The sequence below is a fragment of the Sciurus carolinensis genome, chromosome 2, assembly GCF_902686445.1.
Source record: "Sciurus carolinensis chromosome 2, mSciCar1.2, whole genome shotgun sequence".
NCBI lineage: Eukaryota > Metazoa > Chordata > Mammalia > Rodentia > Sciuridae > Sciurus > Sciurus carolinensis.
In genome coordinates this window covers 138,933,038-138,959,055 of record NC_062214.1, presented here as the reverse complement: position 1 = coordinate 138,959,055, position 26,018 = coordinate 138,933,038, and the positions used below count along the sequence as shown (strand labels likewise).

General features: G+C 33.4%; 1 protein-coding gene and 1 long non-coding RNA gene across 3 annotated transcripts in view; one reads left to right on the top strand and one right to left on the bottom strand.

The window, feature by feature from the left end:
- The first annotated feature begins 7,835 nt into the window (after window positions 1-7,835).
- LOC124976158 (uncharacterized) overlaps window positions 7,836-26,018 on the top strand; it is a 54,999-nt gene continuing 36,816 nt past the window's right edge. Inside the window, exons 1-3 of one of the 2 annotated variants that reach the window (XR_007107001.1) lie at window positions 7,836-8,154; window positions 8,999-9,047; window positions 10,599-10,729. This is a non-coding gene — a long non-coding RNA (uncharacterized LOC124976158). Of the gene's footprint in view, window positions 8,155-8,998; window positions 9,048-10,598; window positions 10,730-26,018 lie in introns of those variants that run through there. The other variant, XR_007107002.1, reaches the window with a different exon arrangement.
- The window catches only part of Mipol1 (mirror-image polydactyly 1), a 328,121-nt gene continuing 322,220 nt past the window's right edge, over window positions 20,118-26,018 (bottom strand). Inside the window, 1 exon segment of the mRNA XM_047538984.1 lies at window positions 20,118-25,035. Within this exon segment, the coding sequence (XP_047394940.1) occupies window positions 24,969-25,035 (67 nt within the window). The 3' untranslated portion in view covers window positions 20,118-24,968.

The following is a 26,018-nucleotide window of genomic DNA, read 5'->3' as shown; positions in this document are numbered from 1 at the left end:
TTATTTATTTTTTTAGAGACTAAAAGAAACTCTCATTCCTAAGTCTGCTGCAAATTCATGCTATACAGCAAATGTTGCATTTTGTTCTTTAATAATAGGTGACTTAATAAAAAGCAGTATCTTTTGTTGATTTACCAGATAACTTCTTAGATGACTTAAACCTTTTCATTTCCCTTTCTCCTGAATCTTAGCAGATGATCTTGTCTCTAATGTTACTAAAAAATAATTTTTTTAAAAAGATTTGCCTGTAATCCATTCCTTCAAATATCCTATATTTCAGCTCACCATTTCTATTTCCATACCAATACATCCTCCGTTAGGTCTGGGAGGAAAAGGAGACCTGTCTCTTCTCCAGGACAAAAGTAGCCACTGAACAATTTACTAAACACCAACATTAGATGAGCCCACTGTACAATCATGGAGAAGTGAGATTGAAAACAAGATCTCTTTGTAATTTTGTCTAAGGACAGAAAAACATGTATATGTGTGAACCACAAAACTAGCATACATTTTCCCCTTCAAAGTTAACAGTTTCTTTGCAAATTACAAAGCTTTGTTTTAATCTTTTTTTCTATTTAAAATTTATGAAGATTCTCATCATAGAATTATTTCTGCATCTGAGAGATTCCAGTCCAAAGTTCTACTTTCTGAACCCTCCCACAAAGTTACCTAATACAAGCTTCAGTCCTGTGATAAGTCCCTTCTAACACCCTCTTACTGGAATGCCACACAGCTCCCCATGGTGTGTGGTCTCCCTTATTGTACCAAGCAATAAAACTCAACTTGTTCAACTATAGGTATGCTCCATGGTCTTTGGCTAGACATTGACAGTTTCTTTGTTCCTTTGTTTCATGGCTTGAACTCCCACATAAACAGATAAAAGTTAATTTCTGTCTTAAAAACAAAGAACATAAAATAAAATAAAAACAAACAAACTTAACTAAAAACCTTCCCATCTTATTTCTACACCTGTCTACAAGGTATTCAATGATATTTAATACATTTAAATCAAAGTAAGACATTCTCTCAGTAACAAGGCACTCCTCCGAACTTCCAGATTTTCTCATTCTCTTAGACATTCAGGCTTGAAAAGTCTAGTAGCCATTGGTTCATCCTTTTTGTGCATATCTGTAATCAATTCATATACCTTGGTCAATACTTCCAATTACCACACCTCCCCTTCCTTACCATTTGAAGGTCCGCAGTGTTAATCCATACAACTTTCCATTAAATGTTGAAATAGTCTCCATATTCTCTTGGGTCAATTCTTGTCTGTAGACCATTTATAGCCTAATATTCACTTTCAGTGAATGCAGATGATTCCTACATCTTGAGACTAGAGTTTTCATAGAGGTAAATATCAGGGATTATATTTGAAAAAATAGCAAGATTTCTTCCCCTAAAATATAAATACCATCTTAGGCTGCCCACATAATGGTGGAAAGTAAGGATGCACTGATTGGTCTCCACAGGCTCATGTTTTGGGATGTGTTTGAAAAAGTAAGGTGTATTTAGAAGACTCTGGATATGAATGAGAACTAAAACATTCTATGTGACAGATGGTTTAGAATGGGGATGTTTAGCCAAAGAAATAAAAACCATTTTGTTATGATTGGAGGATGCTATACTTACTTCTAGCATGTATGAGAGACACTAGCGCTATTTATTACATGTAATCATAGAGGACAGAATAAGGGCCAGTGGTAAATAGAAGAATTACAAAAATAGATTGAGTAGTCCTACCTCAGGAAATAGTGAGCTTCTCAAGATTGAATATTGGGTGTAGACTAGATGACCCATATGGATAAACAGCCTGCAGGTTTGGCTTTATTTACTTAGGTGTGGTCATTTGACTTTTAATTACAGATAGATATGTTTGTTTTGAACAGAATGCACTTTTTAATGTCATGTATTCTATTTTTCTTAAAACAGTCAATATTCATTTGTCTTATCTCAAATTTTCTTCCTAAATCATCATGATTCTGTGCTCACTTTCCTTTTGCCTCATCGACTGCCTTTGGGATTTCTTTCAGTAGAGTCCTATGGGTGATACTTCCATCTTTTGCTGGATACTTAATTCCAGGTTGTTGATTTTGTAATTTTCAGAATTTTAAAGATGTTATTCAAAAAATTTTTTTCTCTGATAAATCAACTGTTGGTTATATTCTTTTTTTTTTTTTTTTTTTTAATAGTAACATGTCTTTTTGTTTTTTTCAAGTCTCTAATGGTTCCAATGTCTAGGTCATCTCTAGATCCAGTCCTGTTGACTATTTTATCTTTTCACATGGATATTTTTTCTTTTAAAGGTGTGTTCTATTTTTAAAAAATTAAAGGCCAGATATTATATATAATCAACAGTAGAGACTGAACTAATGTCCAACATAGTGATCCCTCTTCTGTCAGGCTATCAGTGTGAGAGTTGAATAAATCTGGTCCAGTATTTAAGGTAAGATGGGATTTGTTGGTTGCCATAGTTATATCTTCAGTGAACAACAGACTTGGCATTCTTCCATTAGATGGCTACATGTGCCCAGTGTAAGATCTGGCATCTCAGGGTTTTTTTCCTTCAATTTCCCTGCTCCTCCTTTAGCTATCAGCAGGTTCTCTAGGCCTGAAGAATAGGAATCTCTTTCCATGTTTCTGTTCCTCTCCCACAAGTAGATGGCTGTTACCTATTCCTAGATGAAAGCTTCCACGGAGAGGAAGAAGGAGGGCTTCTCAACTCTCCTGCTCCATCTCAGTCTTAGGTAAGTGCTGTGTAACTGAGCCTCTCCAGTGGCAGTCTCTGCTTCTCAGTGACAGGGTCTACAGCACAGGAAGATTCCCTGCTCTTCTTCCAAAGTGTATCTTATATTGGTTGACTATCATGGTTGTGGGAGAATTTCTTGTACCATGCAAAGTACCTTTGGGCCTAGGGATGGGATGGCTCCTGCCCCTCTCCCAGTGGCAGATAGCTATTGCCTCAGCTCAAAGCAGGGTCAGATTCAGCTGGACACTTGAATTGGTTATATGCTCCAAAGGGAAAACAGCCATGAATGCAGGGCTCACCCCAATGTTTTTCATTCTCCCCAGGATCTTGGCCCTCAGGCCTTGGCTGCACTGGTTGTTCTCCAAAGTTTCAGATTTGTTTTGTTTCACTTTGTATTTTGTCCAGGTTTGTAGTTATCTTAGTAGTGAGTGAATTAATCTGATTTGAGCAACTCTGTTATAGCAGCAGCAGAAAGTATTTCCTTATTATATTCTAAGACCCAAGTCCCTGCTCATAACTCTTGGTGATTTCTATGAGGTTCTCTTAATTACTTGTGTTTGAGGTCTCAATTTACCTTCTTAGCCAAATTTTATGGGTTTGAAGGTTGGCATATATTTTAGGAGTTATGGTAGCATTAATTTTTCTGTAAACTTTAGTTGATTAGTCAATAAAGATCATTTAGTTATATACTGTAATTCTAGAAGACTTGAAGATCTTGAAACTATTTAATCTAGTATGTTTGTTTTACCTGAAGGGCAGAAAGCCACAGATTAATATCATCATGAAGAGCAAACCTTCACACTTACAATACAGTTCAGTGTACAGGATTCCAATTCAATGTTATACAGTTTGGATTAGATTATGTCCAAAATGGACAATGCTCCTAGAGAGGAAAATTGGATAACTAAATATTAGAGTCAAACTAACATAGTAGTTGAACAATCCAAAGGGCTAAAAATACACTCCTTTGAAGCTGGGTTTTTCAGAGAGCTGGAGTGATTGTCAACCATGCTGGTGGAAGTGAGGCTATAGAATATTCTAGAAGCAAGAACATTTTAAGCTAAAGATTGCTGGCAAATGGTAAAAATTAGAAAATTGGGGAAGCATATGAGTGTTAGTATGAAACTGTGTATAATGTCTACCATAAAAGAAGAAAATTGAAAGAAATATAATATGATTTCTATTCAAAGTAACACTTGCAGTACGGATGAGAAGAAGGAAGTCACTGGGGTTAAGCATACTTTTTAGAAGGAAGTTGCAGTAGGTCACCAGTGAAGTGAGTTAGCAATGGTATACTTGTCAAGCGAGACTGAAGCTCCAGGATAGGAATTAAGGACTAGAAGAACTGGGAATCAAAGACATTCATAATGAAAAGGTGTAGATGTCAGTATTCTTCAGGTGCTAAGGCTCTTGTTGGAAGGATTTATATCAGTGACAGTGTATAAGTGGAAAGTGATTATTCACTAAGACCCATAGGGGAAAAATCTACTACTACCATCCATCACTAAGTAACTGTGCTCTAAAATATGAAATTCCTTATTAAATCTTTCTAGAGGCAGCAAGTAAAACAGAAAGTGATTTCCTGGGAAAAATAGTTTACTTCCACTGTTTCCAATTCTATATTCACCTCTCAGTTCACTGCAATCTGGATTTTGTCCCTCATTTCAGTAGAAATCACTCTGATTAAAGTCACCAAGGATTCCTTAATTGCCAATCCCAATGGCACTTAGCTCAAACACCATCTCTTTTGGGAAGTTTTCCTTAATCTCAAAGAAAAGGCAAGATCCCCTTTTACATGTTTTAAAGCATTCTGAGCCTCTCTCTATTACGGCACATACCATACTATATTATAATTATTTACAGCTATGTTATTCCTTCTGGACTGTGATTTTTATGAAGTCAGAGACTGTTTTATTCACTTTTGTATTCCCATCACCAGGTATGGTATTGGCCAAATTTATTTACTTTTTATTTATTTATTTTTTTGGTGTTGGGGGATTTGAACCAAGGGCCTCATGCATGCCAGGCAAGCACGTTACCACTGAGTCACATCCACAGCCCCCAAATTTATTAATAAAATAAATGGTAACATCCCCCATTATCTCTTTCATACCTCTGCCAAATACTCCTGTAGAAAAAATATCAAGGACTTCTAGATATAATTAAAAGCTGTCCTGAGAAGTTCCAAATGTAAGTTGAATAGGATCATTTCCTCTGAGAACATCACTTTCACTTGTCCTTACGCTGTACATTATCTGTATTTGTAAATCATTGAATGATCAATATGTGATTAAGCTTTAGATATTTTATAATAGGTCTTCTTATCCTTTAACTCTCACTCATTGCTGCAGTTTATGATCCACTCCTTTTTGAGGTGCTGGTGACCAAACTCAGAGTCTCACATATGCTAGGCAAGTGCTCTACCTCTAAGCTACATCCCAGCTGTATTATCCATACTTCTTGTGACTCTATCATATTGTAATTTCATTTAGTAAGGACTGTATTAACAGCTAGTTTTAAAATGTCTCCCATGAGATTCAAAGATACACAAAACCCAATTGAAATAAATACCTCATATGAACAAACATTTTGTGGTTTTATTTAGTTTATATAGCTCATGGTTAAGTAATATTGCTCATGGTCAATGAAGAAAGTTGGTATTTTGTCATTGTAACTGTTCTGCCACATCCTCACATCTTCAAAATTTAACATGTGAAGATCACTCTTGTCTAAAACCACACACATAAAGTTAATATCTTTTTTAAAATCCAATTTTGTAAATACTTTAGAATTTACCAGCAATGATGTACATGGCGGCTTAGAGTGATCTTCGGTTCTTTCTCTCTCTTATTTAGTTATTGTCAAGTTGTTTCTACCCATCATCTACAAAGTCAACACTTTTCATTCTTTCTTTATTCTGTTTAACACCTACCTTTCACCCTCATACTTTGTTATTTTTTTGTTCATCTGTTATTTTGATCATTTTACTCTTGTGGAGGGTATTTCTTTGATTATCTTATGGAAGGATTATCAATGAATGATATAACTATACAATCATCTACATGTGCCATGAAGATAGCCATTCAAAAAATCAAAGTACTTTAATCACTGAGCTACATCTCCAGCCCCAAGGCTGTTATCTTTGTTAAGTTTATATCAAATTCACATCTAAAACAGTGCAAAGTCCAACAAAACAAAGAACTTAGAGTCTAAGAGGTAAAACATTCAAACTGTCAACTCATTATCGTCCCATGTTAGTTTATAATTTCCATGAAGAAATCTAATACATACTGTGAATTTAAAGGATGATGACAGTATGCAATCAAGTGCTAACAAGTGGTAGAGACTAAGTTTCACTGACTGTCACATGAGGGTAGGTTGGAATGGAACCAATGTTATCTATGTGGGGCTGAGGTGGGGAATAAGGATACTCTGATTTGATATTCCTTGGAATAAATGTTCCAGTGTCCTAAACATATTAAGCATGCATTCCATATATATTTTAAAAAATCTATCAAAGAAATTTCAACATTATCATTTAAATGAAACATACTGAGAGATAACAAAATATGTGATCAAAGGAGTCTGTAAATGTTTTATTTTGCTTTTCTTTCCTCTTTTTTGGCTAAGAAATTTCAATTTCATAATGCTGAAGATAATTATTTTGAGAGGGGTTTAATACAGATACATTTAAAAAATCATCTTCTTTCTTTCTTTCTTTTGGAGGTACTGGGGATTGAATCCATGGATGCTATACCAGTTGAGTTATATTCCCACCCCTTTAAAAAATTAAAAATTGTAAGACAGGGTCTCACTAAGTTGCTGAGGTTGGCCCTGAACTTTTGATCCTCCTGTCTCAGTTTCCTGAGTCACTGAGACTAAAGGTGTGCACCAGTGTGCCTGGCTGTTACTATTTTTTGTTTTGTTTTGTTTAGAAAAATTAACATCTAAGATTATTAGAGTTTAGTTTGTGATTTCTCCTTAACATAACAAAAGTCATGAAAGGAAGATCATTGGGGTGATTACAAGTTTTATGGTAGATGCTATTAAAATCTATTCATCTAAGAAATATTTATTAAAGGTCAAATTAAAATATTTTACTTTTGAAAGCTTTCCTTGAAATTTGTAAACAAATAGGCTATTATGGTGGGGCAGCAATAATAGAAGATTTGCTTTTGCTTTTGAAAAGGAACTTTGTAACATATATGGATTTTAGATGTATACGAAGCATTACAAGACTGCAAATGGTCTGAAAGAAAACATGTTAAAAATTGGACTTTCAAATAGTATCTTATCAACATTCCTAATGTAAACTTTTCTTCTAATTATTCCCTACTTCTAATACAGTGTAAACTATGTATATCTGACAATGTCAGCTAGCATGAGATTCCTAGAAAATATTTGCAAGGAATATAATTTTTAGGAAATAAGATTTTATTTTTTATTTTTTTATTTTATTATTTTTTTGCGGTGCTGGGATTGAACCCAGGGCCTTGTGCTTGCAAGACAAGCACTCTACCAACTGAGCTATCTCCCCAGCCCAAGATATTCTTTATAGTGTACTTTAAAATAACAAAATGAACAATGAAGATATATAAGTATAAACTGGCTATGCGTTTTTAACTTTAGGGATATCAGAATTAATATATTACATAAAAACACTCATTCTTAAAGCAAAGTATAGTCATTTACCATAATGATTTTAATGTTTCTTTTCTAAGATAATTTTTAAACTCAGGAAAACAAGATTTGGAATTGAAAGAGTTAAGAAAGCATGAAGCAACAGTAACTCCATTTAGATAAGGGGATAGAAGGGTGGAGCAAGGGAACAATACACTAAAGTGCTTTTCTTTCACAGATCTTGGTTCAAATTAAGGTTAAATTCCAACGGAGGATGTGTTTTCCCCATATGGAGTCTTAAAGGACATGCCTTTGTTTCCAACTTCCCAGAGAAGATATATGTTAACACACACAAAGCATTTCATAATAAATTTAACTTTTATAGAGTGACTAATGCCCTGTGGAGATAAGGCAGACTCTCAGTCACCTGTAGTTAATCCAAGTTGAAGAAATTATGCCAAGGGCACATGGACACACTTTTTATGCCTTTGGAAAGCATGGCAGCAACTTGGTAGGGAGCAGAATGAGTCTTGGTTTTTAAAGTCTCCTTGGAATGATGTTCCCTTCCTCACTGTGAACACAGTTTAGCATTTATGTACTTTGGAAGGACAAAGAGGTGAGGTAAGCCTGCCAAAATCGGAACCTGTTTCTGGGAACCTGTTAGGAGGTCAACTGTTATAAACTGAAGAGAAACTGCAAAACAGCGGTACATACTAGAAATTTGGGAGTTGGCCTACAAATCGCTGTATTAAAGCCTGTATCCTGTTTCTTCTTCCACGTCTCAGGTGAGGCGACATGATGTTTAAAACATCACAGAGTATCATTACAACTCAATTCAACCTGGCTTGGGTGGGGGGTGGGGGTGGGGGTGGGAGATGGAAGAACATGGAAAGAGGCAGATCTTATCTGCTCAAAATATTCTACAGTTATCAGAAGAAAAGCAATCTTTAAATTTTTACTTGGGGTCTTGTTAACAATAATAATTTATTAATCTATGATAAAATGTAAGATAAATACTTTCTTTATGTAAACAGTACTTTTATTTCCCCTTTCCCTTTCTTTTGCTTTTACATTATTCATTATTAACTAGAGACCTAATTCTTAAGTCCTTAATCTTGCAAAATGTTTCTGAATTTATGGCTAGGTTAATTCTCTCATTGATAATATATACATCCCTTTTCCATGTGCAAACCCTCTTGACTTCAATTAAAGGGGTAAAAATTAGTCTGTGGTATATGAAGAAGGAATTTATTTTTGAGAGGGCAACAAAAATCTATTGGGTCAAGCATATAAAACACATCTGACTATATATTATACAATATGTTTTATATTTTTAAATTTGAAGGCTTAGGAAATCTATTTATAATTTAAATAAAATAGAATAGCAGTCTCCCTTACTCCCTTCTTCACTAAAAAAAGGGGACAATGACATAGAATAAACTTGATTTCAATATACTTTGGTGAGAACTTTTGAAATACCCATTCAGTTTATCAATCCATAGGTCACTAATACTGATCCTAGACAAAATCAAGCATCATCATTTATCATAAGCTACTCTTTAGAGTGCCCAATTTCCTTCTTGTGCTCTGAATTAAATTAAAAAAATGTCTTCTGTCTTTTTTTGTTAGACAATGTCTAAGAGAAGAGGACTTTTCTGACTCTGGAGTGCTAAATATGGTAATGAAGTTTCTCTTCTCAGGCTGCTAATACCAAATCCAGATTTCAAAAATTAGTTAACTTTTTGGGTAGGAACACCACCAGGGGGCAGGTGAATCCAGGCTAGGTCCAAGGTAAGGGGTCTTGGTATTAGGAATTCTTTTCAAAGAAGGGGGACAGATCAAGTGAAAATTAGAAACAACTCTAATGATAATATTTCTTCATGAACAAAAACATTAGACCTGGATCACCCATGTGAAATTTTATTCAGATGTCCAAAGATTAATTGTAATGTATCAAGAAAATAAATGAAAAATACTAAACCAATGTAAGTAGCCCCACTTAATATGTTTTAAAAAGGCCAATAAATGGTTTCACCAGAAGAGAAAGACCTTATGTGAGAAGAAATTTAAAACTTACTACAGAATAATTGGGGTATGATTCGGAAATAAATTACGACCAGATAGGCAAAGGATCAAATAATTTTTTAAAAATGAGAAGATACTTTTGCTTCAAAATGATCTTAATAATAAAAATTTCATCACAGAAGCATAAGTTTTGACTAGAGTACAGTAGTATTTTTTCCCATACAAAACTGAAAATTAATTTCAGTCATTTTAGGAAAGAAAAACTACTGCTTAAAAAGGTTATTTATAGAGTGTGTTTTGACTTTCATTAGAACTTAAACTTAGCCTACCAAAAAGAGGCAAAAACTGATATTTAAAAATTATTTCTCTTAAATATTATTCAGTTGACATCAGATATCCTTTGTGAGAATGTCAGTGATAATATCTTCTATGGCCAACATATATATACATGCCTTCTATGTAAAGCAACCAGGATTAATTCCATTTGGCAAAGTTAGAAATTATTGCCAGCTTCCCTTTTATATTGCACTAAGAAAATGCATTTAATTATTTGATGTGAGTAAATAGTACATGATTTTACCTTTTACAGATTAACAAAATGAAAGGAACAGAATAGCAAGGGTAAAGTGCACAAAGTTTGCCTCTTAGTGGTAGTTTTTATCAGTTTCTAACAGCAACTAGAATCTTTAAAATGAATTTAAGTAGCTTCTCTTATTTATGATAAGATTAACTTTAGGCCTCTTCAAAAATTTTCTATAGTGATAATGTAGAAAACACTTCATTATAAATCTATTGATAGGTGAGGTCATCTCACATATATGTTAGAAAGGCAGAATGTAGGACAGAGGACTCCAAGTTGAGTAATTTTCCTATTATAACATGATGTATTTTCGTTTCTTGATACTATAGGGCTTAATACTAGTTAAACTTATTAAGCCTATTTTTAAAGCAAAGTTCTGGACTCGAATGTGAATGCTGTTTCTGTGTCACCTTAACAAAGGCTATTTCTCTCAAATTCTTTCCTCTCTTCATGTGGCTATATGCACATGCAAAACCATATGTAGAAAATACATGCCCATACACATAAATTCATACACACATACATACATACATGGTGCAGTCCATCCGTGGCATCTTAGTGCACTCTCTCTCCTCCTTTCACTCTGTGAATTTACCTTCTCCTTCTTGTCTTTCTTTACCCCAGGTAACTGCAGGGTCCCCATATGCTTCGTCACCTTAAGGACATGGAAGCAGCTTCTGCAATGCTTGAAATAATAATGCTTTGATTTGTTAATGTGAAAAGTTGGGTGGCTTTTAAAAGCTGACCAGTCAGGGCTATTTGCACATAGTAGACATTCAATAAATATTTGTTGATTTGATTTATTCTAGGGTAAAGAACTGAGTAACAACTCTTTTTGTCTTCACTGATGTGCAATGGTTGAGCCTGTGTACAAATGCACTTACGAGTAAATATTAATGGTCATGGTCATTGAAAATGTTTTAGAGAGAGAGAAAAAAGTCTACAGGTTGTTAGGAATAGCAATCATTTGGAGAATCTACATAAAATAAAATACTCTAAGAAGTCATAAAATAATATATGAAAGACACTATAAAACAAGGTCTCATTAAAGAGCATTCTGAAAGTTTTTGGAAACCAAGTGACTATTCCATGATTGTTGAATCAATCACATGTTGAGGGTTTACATTTTTTACTCCATTACTAAGGCAAAGGGTCTTTTCTTTTTTTTTAAAAAAAGGTTTATTTTGATTATAAAATTTAATGAGCATATATAAGCCACATAATATTTTCTTTGGTATCTCCTGCCTTGCAATGGTTATGAAAGTGTTTATGTATGGTTTTACTGACATTTTAGAGGCCTTGAACACAGAGAATGAGAATTTCTCCCAAATTCTAAGTAATGTATAACTTTTAAGGAGTTAAACACTATACTCCTATCATTCAAAAGGGCATATTTGATTTATTTCCTTTTCTGGATCATCAACAGTAAAAACAGTTTCTGAGCTTACAACATGTTAAATTTTGGCTCAAGGTGAATTTACAACACTAAGGTTTATGATAAAATCTGTCAAAACATTAACCATGATGGCACAGGTTTCAGCTCTTAACAGCAGCAGATAGGGAAGGAAGCAGTATGGCTGACAAACTGCAGAGCTTTCAGAGTGGATACACATTTTTACATCTGGCTCAGAAAATGCCTGCTCATGGCACTTATAAAATTCTTCAATTCCTTTGTTCTCATTTTATTCAAATGTGAACATTCTGAAAGAGGACTATATGTTTTAATTCAGTGGTTTCAAAGAGATGAGAGACCATGGAACTAAAGACACAATTCTAAGTAAAAAATTACCAGTGAAGAGAACTTCAGATGTTCAAGGCAAAAAGCTCAAACTCTAGCATTTTCACTTCTTGTCTGATTAGTTTCAAGAAAAATTAAATATAAACATAACTAGTGTCTTAACCTTTAAGCTGCTTTAAGATAAATGTTTCATTTGGCCATGTGCCAGAATTTGAGCACCATTCATTAAGATAATTTTAAATTTTCAACATGGTAAACAATGTGGGCATTTTTGGTTCACTGTTTCTTGATGAGTAAAGAAGCAATATTTCCTAGAAAATTACAAACAAAACACTCTTATTTGAAAAGGAATCACTCTGTCGGCAGTCAATTATAATCAAGATAGTTAACTTTGTGAGGTACATACTAGAAACAATTTCAAAGAAGGGCAAACTATATTGAAAACTGTAATTTGGTGAAACACAGCCAGGACAGATTTATGAGAAGAAAATCTCTTTAAGAAACTTAAAGATTTTCAGGGTGTTAATGTCATGATCACACAAGTAAAATTCAGTGAATATTCTCGGCGTTGATGTTTCAGAAAGCCTTGGATACAACTGATTTATTTCTTGAAGAATGATATGCATTTATTAAGCTTTAGGATCTTCATTCAACAAGTTACATGTTGAAAATTGGTGGAGACCGTAGTAGAGACAGAACAAAATTAGTAACTATTAATTTTTGAGGTAGCTTGGTCGGTAATATTCATGCATGATTTATTTTTGCTCTCAAGTATCTTAAAATATAGATTGGGTTTGGAAGAATAATATATAATAGAAGAGAACCTTAAGAAAGATTATCAAAATAATCAGAATTCAGAAAACTTCCGTGACTTTTTGGAAACTGAGTGGTTACTGAATTTGGAATTGAGATGTAAAGTAGATGCTGCACTGTTGGAGGGCATCCGAATGCACCACACTGGTTTATAAATGTTTAGCATTCTCACCCTTCTCACTTGGTTCCAGAAGGCAATTTAGTTATTACTGCTGTTCAGTAAAGATTTGGTTATCTGAAAAATCTGTATAAGCTCTGTAATCAACAAAATATCTACACTTGATCACAGAATGAAATTTCAAACTTTGGAGTGTATGGAACCATAACTGAATGGTTAAGAAATTCTGACTTTAAATCTAAGCCAAACCAAAAAACAAACAACGAGTGAAACGTCATAATAATCCTTTACTTTAAATCAATTGTGGTTAAAAAGTTAGTCTTCAGGTAAGCACAATGTGAGATCTGGTAGTGTGCTCAGTGCTAGATAATTTGACATAACAGTCTATTTTAATACTACCATCATGGGAAAGGATATTCAAATCTTAATGTGATTTATTTAAGACAAACACATCACACAAATGTTTCAAGATTGAACATAGTTTGAAATTTAGGTTTCATCATTGAATAATGGGTATTCATTGAGTATTTACCTGTACAAAGAAATATGGACAAAACTGAATCTCTGATCTCCAGAAGCTTGCATTCTAATGGAAGATGGCACTGGAATACTGAAACAAGAGGACTTAATAACCGCTGTAATAGAGAGCTGCAGAAAGAGCTATAAGGCACACAGAAAAGAGATTAACTACAACTTGGTTGTGGGGTGGGGGTGGGGAATTAGGGACTGCTTCACGTAGGAGGTGGCATATAAGTGTTCTTGAAGGATGAATTGGATTTAAACAAGTGAAGTTAGGTTTGATTAAGTAGAGGATTAAACATGGCAAATGAATTAAATAATGAAAATACAAGGTAGGAACTGAAATGGAGTGTGTGCTTGGAGTATAGGGTCTAATTTTTGTTGATTTTCTTGCCATCCACAATAAAGTAACATAATGTGGTATAAAATTTCTTTATATGATTAGGGCAACTGGTTCTTAAAAATTTCAATAAAGACACAGATAATTTTCCTAAAATTTAAAGACAATAGTGTCTGTAATATTTAAACTTTCAGCCCACAGTACAACTATGTTGCAGGTTTTACAATAAACTAGGTGATTATTACTGAGGTTTTGAATGAGAGGCAACTTCTGATTTCAAGTTTTTCTTCACTTCTATTTGACAAACAAGATTACATATTCACATCCTTCTATGTTACTTAAATAAAAGCAACTATTCTTTACAATAGGATCAGAGTTTATGAAAAGATGCAAAAAGCAAACCTAATTTTACGAAGGGTAAAGGTTATGATGAAGTAAGACACTATTAATTAGTGACCAGCAAGAAATTAGTGTGTACCTTTGAGTAAAATACAGTTCTTCAAAGTAATAACACTGAGATGTTTCTACTAAATTATTATACAATTATTTCAAGTATACTTGAATATTCTCCTTGAGTATTCTCTTTAGAACTGGTTTAGAAGTTAGGAAATTTGGTCTTCTCCCTTTTAGTTCCTTAGTTTTTTGATTCAAAACTATGTTTAGAAGCAAAATGAAGCTTAGAGATTTTAAAGAAGTTTCCTTAGCAAGTCACTGTGTACATAGTCTATATGGGTCTGAGAGACATTCTTTGTGACATTATCAGGAGGATCTCCCTAAGCAACAAAAAACATTGGCATGAAAGAAAGGGGCCACATGAGATAAAGTATACATGACTGATGCATCTGGCAGTTTTCACCTTTCAAATATTATGCAATTGGGTTCCATTATTTCAGCAAAGTTTCTAAGTTTTAAAACAGGTACACATTTGGAAGTTTCTGCTACAGTAGGTGTGATTTTTTTTTAAACGAGTCAGTTCTTAATTTAAGCTTTTCTAGGTGTGCCTTGGTTTATTTCTTTATTTTTCATACATGAAAGATACTTTTAATGGAACAATTGGGCTAGACAGGCAAGGGCTTCTCAGCTGCATAAAAATATATAAATCATATAGTTTTAATTATAAAACCTGAAATGTTGATTGCTGCTGTTTTCTAAGTCTTGCCTTTCTGGAGCCAGTGTTCAAAGTTCGTTAGCTAGAGCTTAACAACACAATGGCTGAAGGAATGGAGTTACCACACAAGTGTTTAAATTCCATGCTGGATCCCTAGCTACAACAGAGAAAGTTCAAACAACAAAAACAGAGTTGCAAGGTCTGAACTTGTGTGTCACGGATACCTCTTACTCATCACCAAGCAGCTCTTATTCAGGGCAACCAGGCCCTCCCAAGCAACATGGTTAATTGAATACCGATTCTGAACCTTTTGGCTGCAGATAAACCAAAGTGGCACATGGCTCATAACTCAAACATTTCATTTTAGGCAGCTGTTAGTTTTCGTGCCCAGGCTAATTTGGATTATTCAATCATTTTATCATCTTTAATGAAAAACTGCTTGTAGTTACTGGTGGGGACAAAGAGCTGCAATTATGGTTCTTGGAAGGTAAATTTATTATCTGCTTATTTTACTCATGTATACAAGTGATACTAAATTCAAACATTTTATTAGAAGTACAATTCTGTGTGTATAAATTGAATAACATTCACACATAGTGCTTCTTGCTGTGATGGATCTAGCACCTCCTGCAGTAGGCAACTAAAAATGTTGGATAGAAAATGATGAATATCTTCTCAAATACATCAATATGTTGGTATCCAGTAAGGGATATTCGGAGGCCCAAATCTAAGAAAAACTAGCAACCTCAGGGGTTAAGTGAAGCACAAAGGCAATTTTGAAAGCATTTGCCTATGATAGGGGTAAAGTTAAGCTTTGGTTTTCATGGCCTTCTAAGGTAACAGGCAACAGAGGACACAGACCAAGACCCATCCAATTACACAAATCTTTAATTTGGGTTATAAATGGAGGATGAAAGAACATTTCCCCTACACATTTTGTAACCACAATTGAGCCCTCATATGGGAGTTCAACAAAATTGACAAGTGTTCAAATAAAATTCACATTAAGACTAAAAGTGACCCAAGACATATACAAGCTTCCAAATAATTGGCAGCAGGAAATGCAGAGACCATGGAGGAATCCATCTTTAATCCAGGTCTTGAAACATCCCATAGAGAATAAAAATTTTTGGAAATATAAGCTCACATTAATGAATCACCAAACATTCAAAGAAATAAGACAATATAAATATAGCAGGCAGAAATAATAGCATAATCAGAACATAAATACTTGATATATTAAAATTACCAGAAAATAAGTATGTTTAAAATATATGAGAAAATGTGAAATGGATTAAAAATATAAAATAGAAATGAGCACTATAAAAATGCAGTTGAGACTGGATAGAGTATTATCTCCAGAAAGAAAAATTACAATAACAGAAATGAAAAACTTCCTGGATTTCTGATTCCAGACAGAACAGAGCTCATGCCAAGAACAACTAGGAAAGCTGGAAAAACTACAACAAAACATTTGTTTAAAAGTATCAGACGGGGGAGAAAGTAAACATAACCAAAGGGACTAAGATCCCATAAAGAAGAGAACAACACAGGTAAACTGAAGATCTGTAGCTGCTTTTCCACTGAAGAGATTTCCTGGTTCTGGGTGAATATGAGAAAATTGATAATCTGCTACTAGGAACATAGAATCCATCAGAGTTTTTGGCAGTCTTGCATAGCTCATGTGACCAAAATGGAGAACCAAAAGACCTGAAAGGCATGCCTAGTTTCCCCTTTAAAAAATCTGGTAAATTCTGAGCTGTCCTAAGTGTGAGGTTAAAAGAAGCAAAAATGAGAATATCTAAAAGGGCCCCACTTATATCATGGAGACTCCTAATGAATTATGCTACCAGGAAAGAGGCAAATCAGAAATAATAAAATGTTACTCAAACTGCAACACAGTTTCAAGTTCAGCACAATGCTTGACTGGGTTATGGCAGTTAGCTTCTACTCAATCTTTTCAGCACAATAGAGAATATATTCTCTCTAAAGGAAGACAAAATCATCTGGGGGTTCAGGATGTCTTATATTCAATCAAAACTGAATAGGCATGCCAAGAGAAAAAAAACAGAGAACAGAAAAATACTCACAGGTGATTCAGCTATTAGAGTTAGTAGACTTGGATATTAAAGTGACTCTGACTAGTATTTTCAAGAAAACAGAAGCAAAAGGAGAGAAAACAGAATTATAAAGATGAGTATTTCACCAAAGCAGTGGAATGTACAAAAATCAGGAAATTATATAATTGAAAAATATATACAATCTAAAATTAAGAACTCCATAGATAGTTTCATAGCAGAAGACAGAAGTAAGGAAATAGAGTCAGTTTAAAAAAATTTAAACTGATGCAAATAGAGTTAAAAAAAAAAAAAGAACAGAAAATAGAGGATGAAAGAGACATTTGGAAGACAGTGAAATGGTTAACATAATTAGAGTCTCAGAGGAGGAGAAAGATATTAAGAATTTCCTAAAAATGACAAAAGATATCAAGTCAGAGATTTGATAAGATCTCTGAACTCAAACAAGAAACATACAAAGAAGACCACATCTAGGCATAAAATAAAAATGTCCCCCACCAATAAAACAATGACAAAAAACAAAGTAAATGAGTAATATATAAAAAGCAATCAGGGAAAATAAAGACTTTACTTTTAGGAGAACAGTAAGACTGGCAGTTAATTTCTTAACCAGGAGGAGGAAAGCTAGACATCAAGAGGACATCAAGAGGAATCAGCAACTTAGCAAGACGCTTTTTCAAAATAAAATAAGGGCTGGGGATGTAGCTCAGTGGTTAAGTACCCCAGGTTCAATCTCTGGTACAAAAAAAAAAAAAAAAAAAAAAGAAAGAAAGAAATGAAAGAAAAGAAAAAAGAAAGAGGAATAATTTATTTTTATTTTTACAGACTGCATTTTTTTTTTTTTTTTTTTTGGGTGCTGGGGATCGAACCCAGGGCCTTGTGCTTACAAGACTCTACCAACTGAGCTATCTCCCCAGCCCCCAGACTGCATTTTGATTTGTTGTACACAAATGGGGTTCAACTTTTCATTTCTATGGAATCTACATTCATTTCATTATGTAGATTCACACCATTTGTGTAAACACATATGTACAAAGGGTAATGATGTCTGTCTCATTCCACCATCTTTCATACTCCTGCCCCTTTTCCCTTCTCATTTCCCTCTACAAAATCCAAAGTTCCTCCATTCTTCCCTTACTCCCCACCCCCATTATGTATCATCATCCACTCATCAGAGAAAATATTCAGCCTTTGGTTTTTGGGGGTTGGCGTATTTCACTTAGCATGATATCCTCCAATTCCATCCATTTACCCGCAAATGCCATAATTTTATTCTTCTTTATGGCTGAATAATATTCCATTGAGTATATATACCACAGTTTCTTTATCCATTCATCTATTGCAGGGCATCTAGGTTGGTTCCACAATCTAGCTATTGTTAATTGAGATGCTATAAACATTGATGTGACTGTGTTACTGTAGCATGCTGATTTTAAGTCCTTTGGGAAAGAGGACTAATTTTAAGAGTTATAGGAGAACTTACCTTTTTGACTATGATGGAGTAACAGGGACTAACACTCTAAGAGACTGAAAAACAAAACAAACAAACAAAACCTACAAACCAAACAAATAAAAAACAATGGTGAAAACATATTAAATAATGTAACAATGTTTGTGGGCTTTGGACAACAGGCAGCACAGGAGAGTGACTCCTGAAAGAAAAGGGTGCAAAGTTAGCTCTATGATTGTTCCAGCTTATGGTTTGTAGAGTTTACAGAGCAAAGTGAAGGGAAGGGGAACTCAGAGGACTGCACAGAGTGAGTAAACTCTGAAAAGCTGCAGAGCATTCCCTACCTCTTCCTCTGAGTACTGATTAGCACATGTATGTAAACAAACTACCAAGGCCACGGCAAAAACCACCACAAAAAAGAGTAGGCTGAACAGTGACTTAAATTCATACATCACTAGAAATAGTTTCTGTTGTGACCCGGTGGAGTACAAATGTCTTATAATACATACATAAAGTTGTGGATTCAGAAGGTGATGAACTTGGTTGTGGGGAAAAAATCTGCTCTAGACTAATGGCTATTCTTATCTGTTTAACAAAGTTTGGATAGCCTTAAAAGTAACAAACTATATCCAAGTTAATGTAACTGCATTGCTGAACAAAGCTCAAAACATTGTAAAGAAGTATAAAAACATCCAACACCCAACAAGACAAAATCCACAATGAATGGCATCTGACAAAAAGGAGGCATTCATATAAGAAATACAACACATTGTACCAGAACAAACTCAACAGAAACTGACTCAGAAATTGAACGGATGTTAATATTAACAAACAAGGACAATAAAAACCATTATATTTTCTTGTGTTCCCCAAAATAAGTCAAAGTATGAACAGGGAGAGGCATGAAAGAAATTAGAAAGAAAGACTGAATTGTTAGAGACAAGAAATACAATGTTTGTAAAGAAAAAGGCCCTGGATGGGATTAACAGCACACTAGACACTGCAAAAGAAAAGATAATTAACTCTGAAGACAAGGCAAAAGAAATTACCCAGAATGAACACATAGGGGAAAATGAGAATGCCAAAAGAAAAGAAAAGAAAAAAAAGGAATGAAACATGAATGATTTTTTTGTGGACAATTTTAAGTGGCTTAGTATACATTGTGTTGTAATTTCAGAAGGAGAGGAAAAACTGCTGGACAAAAGCATTGGAAAAATAATGGTTGAAATTTTTCTGATGAACCACAAACTCACAGATACATTAAAGATCAACAAATCACAAGCACAGAAAGATGCAGAAATCTATACCACAACACATCATAATCAAATTAGTTAAAATAAGTGAAATAGGGAGAATCTTTAAAGCATTCAGAAGACATACTATTTACAAAGAACAACAATAAGAATGCTAACAGAAACAAAACAAGCCAGAGACATTAGAGCAACTTTTTATAACAGATGACAAAAAAAAGTTCAGAAACTGAAAATTCTTTATCTAGTAATTACAAAAATTGAAGGCAGAAAAACATTTTCTGACATTCAAAAGCTGAACCAATAGTCCTACATTAGAGTGGATGATAAATACTTCAGGCAGGTGGTAACTGGTGGAAACTGAGATCTACACAAAGAAAAGAAGAGCAGAAATGATAGACATGGGTAAATATCTTAGTTTTAAAATTTCCTTAAAATAACTGACTCTTCAAAGTAAAAATAGTAAGAATGTGATCATTGTATACAGATGCAGAAGTAAAATGTACCACATCATCATGAAGGCCTTGGTGAGACAACATCGTGTCTCAAACACAGTGAGACACAATTAGTACCATGTCAGTTTAGATATCATCAGTTTGTAGAATCTTTCCTGAAGACTCCTCCTGTCCACCCTCATTTCAGTCTTTTTGGTCATGTACCCTAAGCTTTAATTTCAAAGTTTACTACATAGAGTTACATAATTTATTTATATTTATCTCATTATGATTCAATAATCAAATACAACAGAAGTGATAGTGTTATTTTAGCTTTTTTTTTTTTTTTCTGTTAATGGGATTGAACCCAAGGGTTCTTTACCAGAAGTGGGGTTACAGGTGTGTGCCACTATACTCAGCAGATTTCAGCTCTTGATTACAACAAAATTCCACACACATTCCAAAATTATTAGAGGTGCTTGCAATAGATTTGAACCAATCTATTATTTTTAAATTAAAATAATTTGATCTCCTTCCTTAAGTTCTTTCTAACCATATTTACCAAAGATAATATTTATAATACTTTTTACTAAAACTTTATTTTATATTTAAATAATTTTTAAAGGTTCTTAAGGTACCTAACAAATCAGTCATGTTGACTTATCTTAATAAGGAAGTTACACACAGTTTGATAGGAAACAATCTGTTTCCCTACTGCTATGTATACTTTATAGTATATATCCAGTACAGTGTCTTCAGGATTGTACACTTTCAAATCTAATTGAGATCAATGTATAAAAATTGCAACAAAACTTGTAGGATTTGCAAGAGGGGATTGTGAATAAAAAGTAAATACATATTTTTAGATATGATTACATTAAAATACATCTTTGTTAATAATCATACAGTCAAGAAACTGGTAGTTTTCAAAGTACTAGTATACTCCAAAACTATATTTATAAAATAAATTTAAAAGTAGGCATATTAATACTTCTGCAAAGAAGACAAATAGCATACAACATTCTAATGATTCTCAAAAATACACTTATCATTGCCAAATTCTATTATGAAGTCCTACATCAAAAAGGTAATAACTTTAACCTCACTTACATTAAAGTACATAACAAAAAAGAAAAGAAACCTTTGCAAAAAAGGTTATTACAGTAAAAGGATTACAAAAAGTTTGGTAACTGGAGATGCTATTCTGGAACGTATGCTACTAGTTGAAATGTGCAAGCTCCAACTTAACAAATGTTTAAAATATTTGAGTTTTTAAAACAGTGCCAAAATAAACCACAGCTTTTCTAGAGATGACATATTTAGCTAAGCACGAGCGATATAAATCTTTCAACCATTTCATGTATTTGTTTAAAAGCCTCAGTAACCACGTGCATTTCCAATAAAACACGAACAAAATGCTGAAATCACTAGAGCTCAACAGTTGACTTATAAATCAATATTTTAAAAAGGTAAATGTGATTTTGTGTCTGTGTGGGTATGTCTGTATATATGAATAAATATGTGAACTGTACATGACAGGAACCAAGAACAATAATATCTGTGAAAAATCTGACTTCCACACAAGCCACATGGGAGCAGATGAAATGTTTCATGGCTATTTTATTATCTAATGCCTTATTAATTATGACTATGAACTTTAAGAAATAATTGTGATCTTTAAAAATATTTCATATAAAATGTTTTTCTGTGATACTATACAATATTAAAATTACGAATCTTCAATATTCTTTTTTTGTAAAATAAACTAATTTTATCAGTAAGTGATGTGACTATAAAAAGATTTAATTTTTTTTTTTTTTGGTACTGGGGATTGAACCATCATGCATGCTAAGTCTGTGTTCTGCCACTGAGCTAAATCCCAAGCCCTCTTCAGTTTAATTGGATAAGAAAATATACAAAGGATCAATTTTATCACTGAAAATAATATAGAATATTTCTTCTATAAAGTAGTGAAACTATTTTAGTTACTTTTAAACACAATGGCTTATTTATAAAAGTAGAATTAAAAATAAACATATTAATGATTAATAATTTTGCTAAAACTGCCTACACATGGCTTATAACCAATAACTTTGCTTATGTATATAGTTTTATCTCTAATAGATGCCCTAGGAGGTAGAGCAAGCCTTGAAGTTTAGATCACTATGTATAAAACTACAGTGTTAGGATTTACCATGAGGTCAAATTGAAAATAGTCCAAAGCACCTCAAGATTATATTTTAGAGAAGTCTGAGACACAGCATGCTGCTACTGTCATATGATAGTTGGTCAAACCAAGATGCTATCTATGCCTGCAGTTCACATTATTGTACTTCATGGAAAGAAATGTGTACAGTCTTAGATGGATAGGGAATTCATATTTATGTGTATAAAATAAATGGTACAATAATAACAAAAATTACAAGAGTTAAAATCTTTACTACATTTGTTTTTTCTAACAGAAAGGTTTGAAGACCTATAGTTGCATGGAGTATAGTTACAAGCCCTTAGTTCTAAGTCCTAGTCAGTCTGCAGCAAGTTCCAAGATACCCTGATTCTGTTTCCTCATCTACATAGCATTTTATAACAACGATAACACTACCACTAAAGCCCTCATAATCATTATTATAAAGTTGATATAAATAATTTATTATTATTATATGGTTTTTGATAGGATCAAATAAAAACAAAGATGTGAAAGGACTTTGTAAATCATCAAGTGTTACAAATGTTAACATTTTTTCTGCCTTTCCTTGGACTACTTATTTTTACAAGAAGTGAAGTCTCATGTTATTATAGGAATTACACTTGATGATGTTTAAAGCAAACTCATGGCAACATTTCTGAATAGAGTGGAACATTTCTGAAGTTGTGCTAGGATTGAATATGTGGCTACCTGATTTTCAGTTAGTAAGGCATTAAAAGCAAAAAAGTTAGTTTTAACTGTAAGAAATCAATTAAGACAATATTTGTAATACTTTGCATTTGTTAATTTTGCAGATAACTCATTTTCAAGGGGATGGGTTATTTTGGGAGATGGCTTTTGCTGAACAAAAGCGGATATTAGAACTGTTCTGTAAACTGCACTTTACAACCATATTCTATCAAACTTCACAATATTGATTATAGGAATTGGTTGCTCTAATATGATCATTTAGGTATAGGAAGAGATGTTTGGAAACTGTAAGATATCTTGATATGGCACTTGATGTATTTTAAAATCCCAAAGTAACCCAAGAAAAGTTAGTTTGTTCTTTAAGACTAAACTTAAAATTCAAGTTTACTTGTTATTTATTTTAAGAGGGTTCAGAAATAGAGTATTTTGTGACAAGAACTGTTTTCCTACTTACCTGAATCTCCTGGATGATTTAAAGGGTACTATTTCTTCAAACAAGGAGTTTTTAGGGGTTTAAGTTAAAGCCCAGAGACAACACTCCAAGTATGACTAAAGTATGATACATTTCTATGTTTATATAGTCACTAGCCTATAAGAGATTATGATATTCTTTAGAACTATAGAGCAAATCCAGTTAGTTTATTTTCAACCCTTGTTGTGCCTTATTTTCTAAGTCTCATCATTTAAAAAATCATTAAGAGCAGGAAACATGAATAAATTCCAAATTTTAATGCAATGGGATGACTCTGTCTGTTACTTCAATAAAAAAAGATTTAATAAGGAAGGGATGGGGTGTATTTAGCCTCATGATTCTTTTATCACCTATGACGAGCACCTTAAAATTTTCTGCAAAGTAAATAAAAAAATTGATAATCTCTAATGGCATCTTAAAGAATGATACAATACATTGTCCTGAATATACTAATCCTGAAAATAGGCAATGGTAGCAAATTTAGCTCAATCTTAATGATGAAGTAAAAATGTATGTAAATTTACATTTGTCTACAAACCTTTCACAAATTCAATCTGTTTGTTTATTTCACCCTGCTCCTGGCATAGTCATTTCCTATTGGCCTCTCATCTTTTCAGTCTAAAATAATGATGATTTTTTTCCATATAGCCAAATACACAGAATTTCAGTTTTATTCACGACATCATATGATTAGAAGTAATGGCTATGCTTTAACTTTTAAATTACCTCTTAAATTAAGTTAACTGTTGATTCTTAAATGAAATAAAGGCAACCTGAACCAAAATGCAAGTTTACTTTTGTCTAAGTCCTAATATTTGCACGTTGTAATTTTATGGTATATTACATACTGAATTTCACTTCTTCACAACAAAAAATTCAAACAATAATCTACAAAAAGATAATTAATAAGAATACTTAATATATTTGATGGCTTCTTGCCTTTTCAGATAGAGACATGCTGGCACATGCTAATTTTCAAGCCAAAAGTATCCCTTACCATTAGACAGAAACTTGGCAATTTCTGCAATGTAGGTGGAGCTTAGATAATTATCCAGACTTAACATTAAAAATATTGACAATATAAATTTATAAGTACACGTTAACAATCTTCTCTTTTTATTCAATAGAGTGTGTATTATTTTTAGTGAAACAAAATCATGTCCTGATGAATGTAATTTCAATGTACTAAACTCATTAAAGCAAATTATACATTTAATTTGTTGCATCTATTTATAATATTCTTTAATACTAACAAAGATAACATATGTACACTAAAGGAATATTACAAAATCTCATGTCTGAACATCCTTTATCAGTTATAAAATATACTCTATATTGGAAAATGCATTTATTTGAAGTTTTGACCTAACACAGTGGATTAAGGCTTAGACAATATTTACTTTGCTGTACTTTGATTCAGAGAGGGCCACATGTGAAGATATGATCCTGACCAATTTTACGTGTTTCTATAATGATCGCTCAGTAAAAAGATTTATATTAAAGGTGTTGAGATATAAAATAGTTATAAAATAAGCTGCATCCTTATAGCTACCCATTGGTAAAAGTCTGTAGTTTAATATATTTGGATAAATAACTCAAGTCAGCAGCAAAGTGGTTAAACATTTGTGATTTGATTTTATCTCAGCTTGGAATGTGGTTGGAGTGTCCCACTTCTAACAACTGTTTGCTAAGTTAAGGCTTTTAGTGTTTACACAGTGTTGAATGAAGCAGCCTGGTCACCAGATGTGATCGCTTCCCCCAGACGGTCGTTTTTTCAGTCATATCACTGTCCTCACGGTCCCTGTTCCAACCTTCTTCCTCAGGACGTCCACCAACCTTTCTAACCTAAGTTGGGGGCAGGGGAAACAGGAGGGAGAAAAGAAGAAAATAAAAAGTACAATTATTGTTAGGAATGTTTTGACTGAAAAAGAACAGTATGTGTCTGTGACTAAGCAGTCCTGGTAGTCATGTTAAGAAACAAAGCATTACTGTAAATGAGAGGCACTCTTGCAGAACGCCAAGGATTTGGGGTTAAAAAAGCAGCAAAAACACAAACTTTAACTCAGATCCTCAGATTATGCCGTGTTACATGCCATAAAATATATAGGATATTCATTTCAATACATTTGGATACTTGCACTAAGGTCATGAATGAATCATTTACTATGCAATGACAGGATGGCATATTAAGTGTAGAACCAGCTTCAAACTGATTTTTAACTAAGAGAAACACATCTCTCTTTTCTCTTTCTTTAGATGATGTTGGGGATTAGAACCTGACCAGCTAAGCAGGTGCTCTATCACTAAACTACATCCCCAGCCTCAGAAACATATTTCAATATAAAGAAATACTAGTAAGCTTATACCTGTTACTTAGCTAAATAAGCAACACATTGGTTGGCATGCTGTATTTTTTTTTTTTTTGAACCTAGGGACTCACACATGCTAGGTATTCTCTCTTCCACCCTGAACTTACTGTACAATTCTTATACATTAAAGTTCTTTCTTTTTCTAGAGTCAGTTGATGATAATATAGATAGGAATTAGGTGGCTAGGTGGGGAAAACTGCATGTCCCAAAAATAAGTACAAATGATTTGACAATAGTATAACCAGATTTTCTATACATTTAAGAAAAGTTTCTATTCCTGAGTAATCAGTCTAAGAATTACCTAGATTTTAGTCAAAGAAGTATGATATTTTTAGTTAAAACCTACCAATTAAACTGAAAATAGAGTCAAAAGTTCAGAAGTCCATTCTGCAATGCTCTTAGGCTACTCTGTGGGTGGGAGATTACATTCATGTGGATCAGTGAGAGTTGTGCTTAACA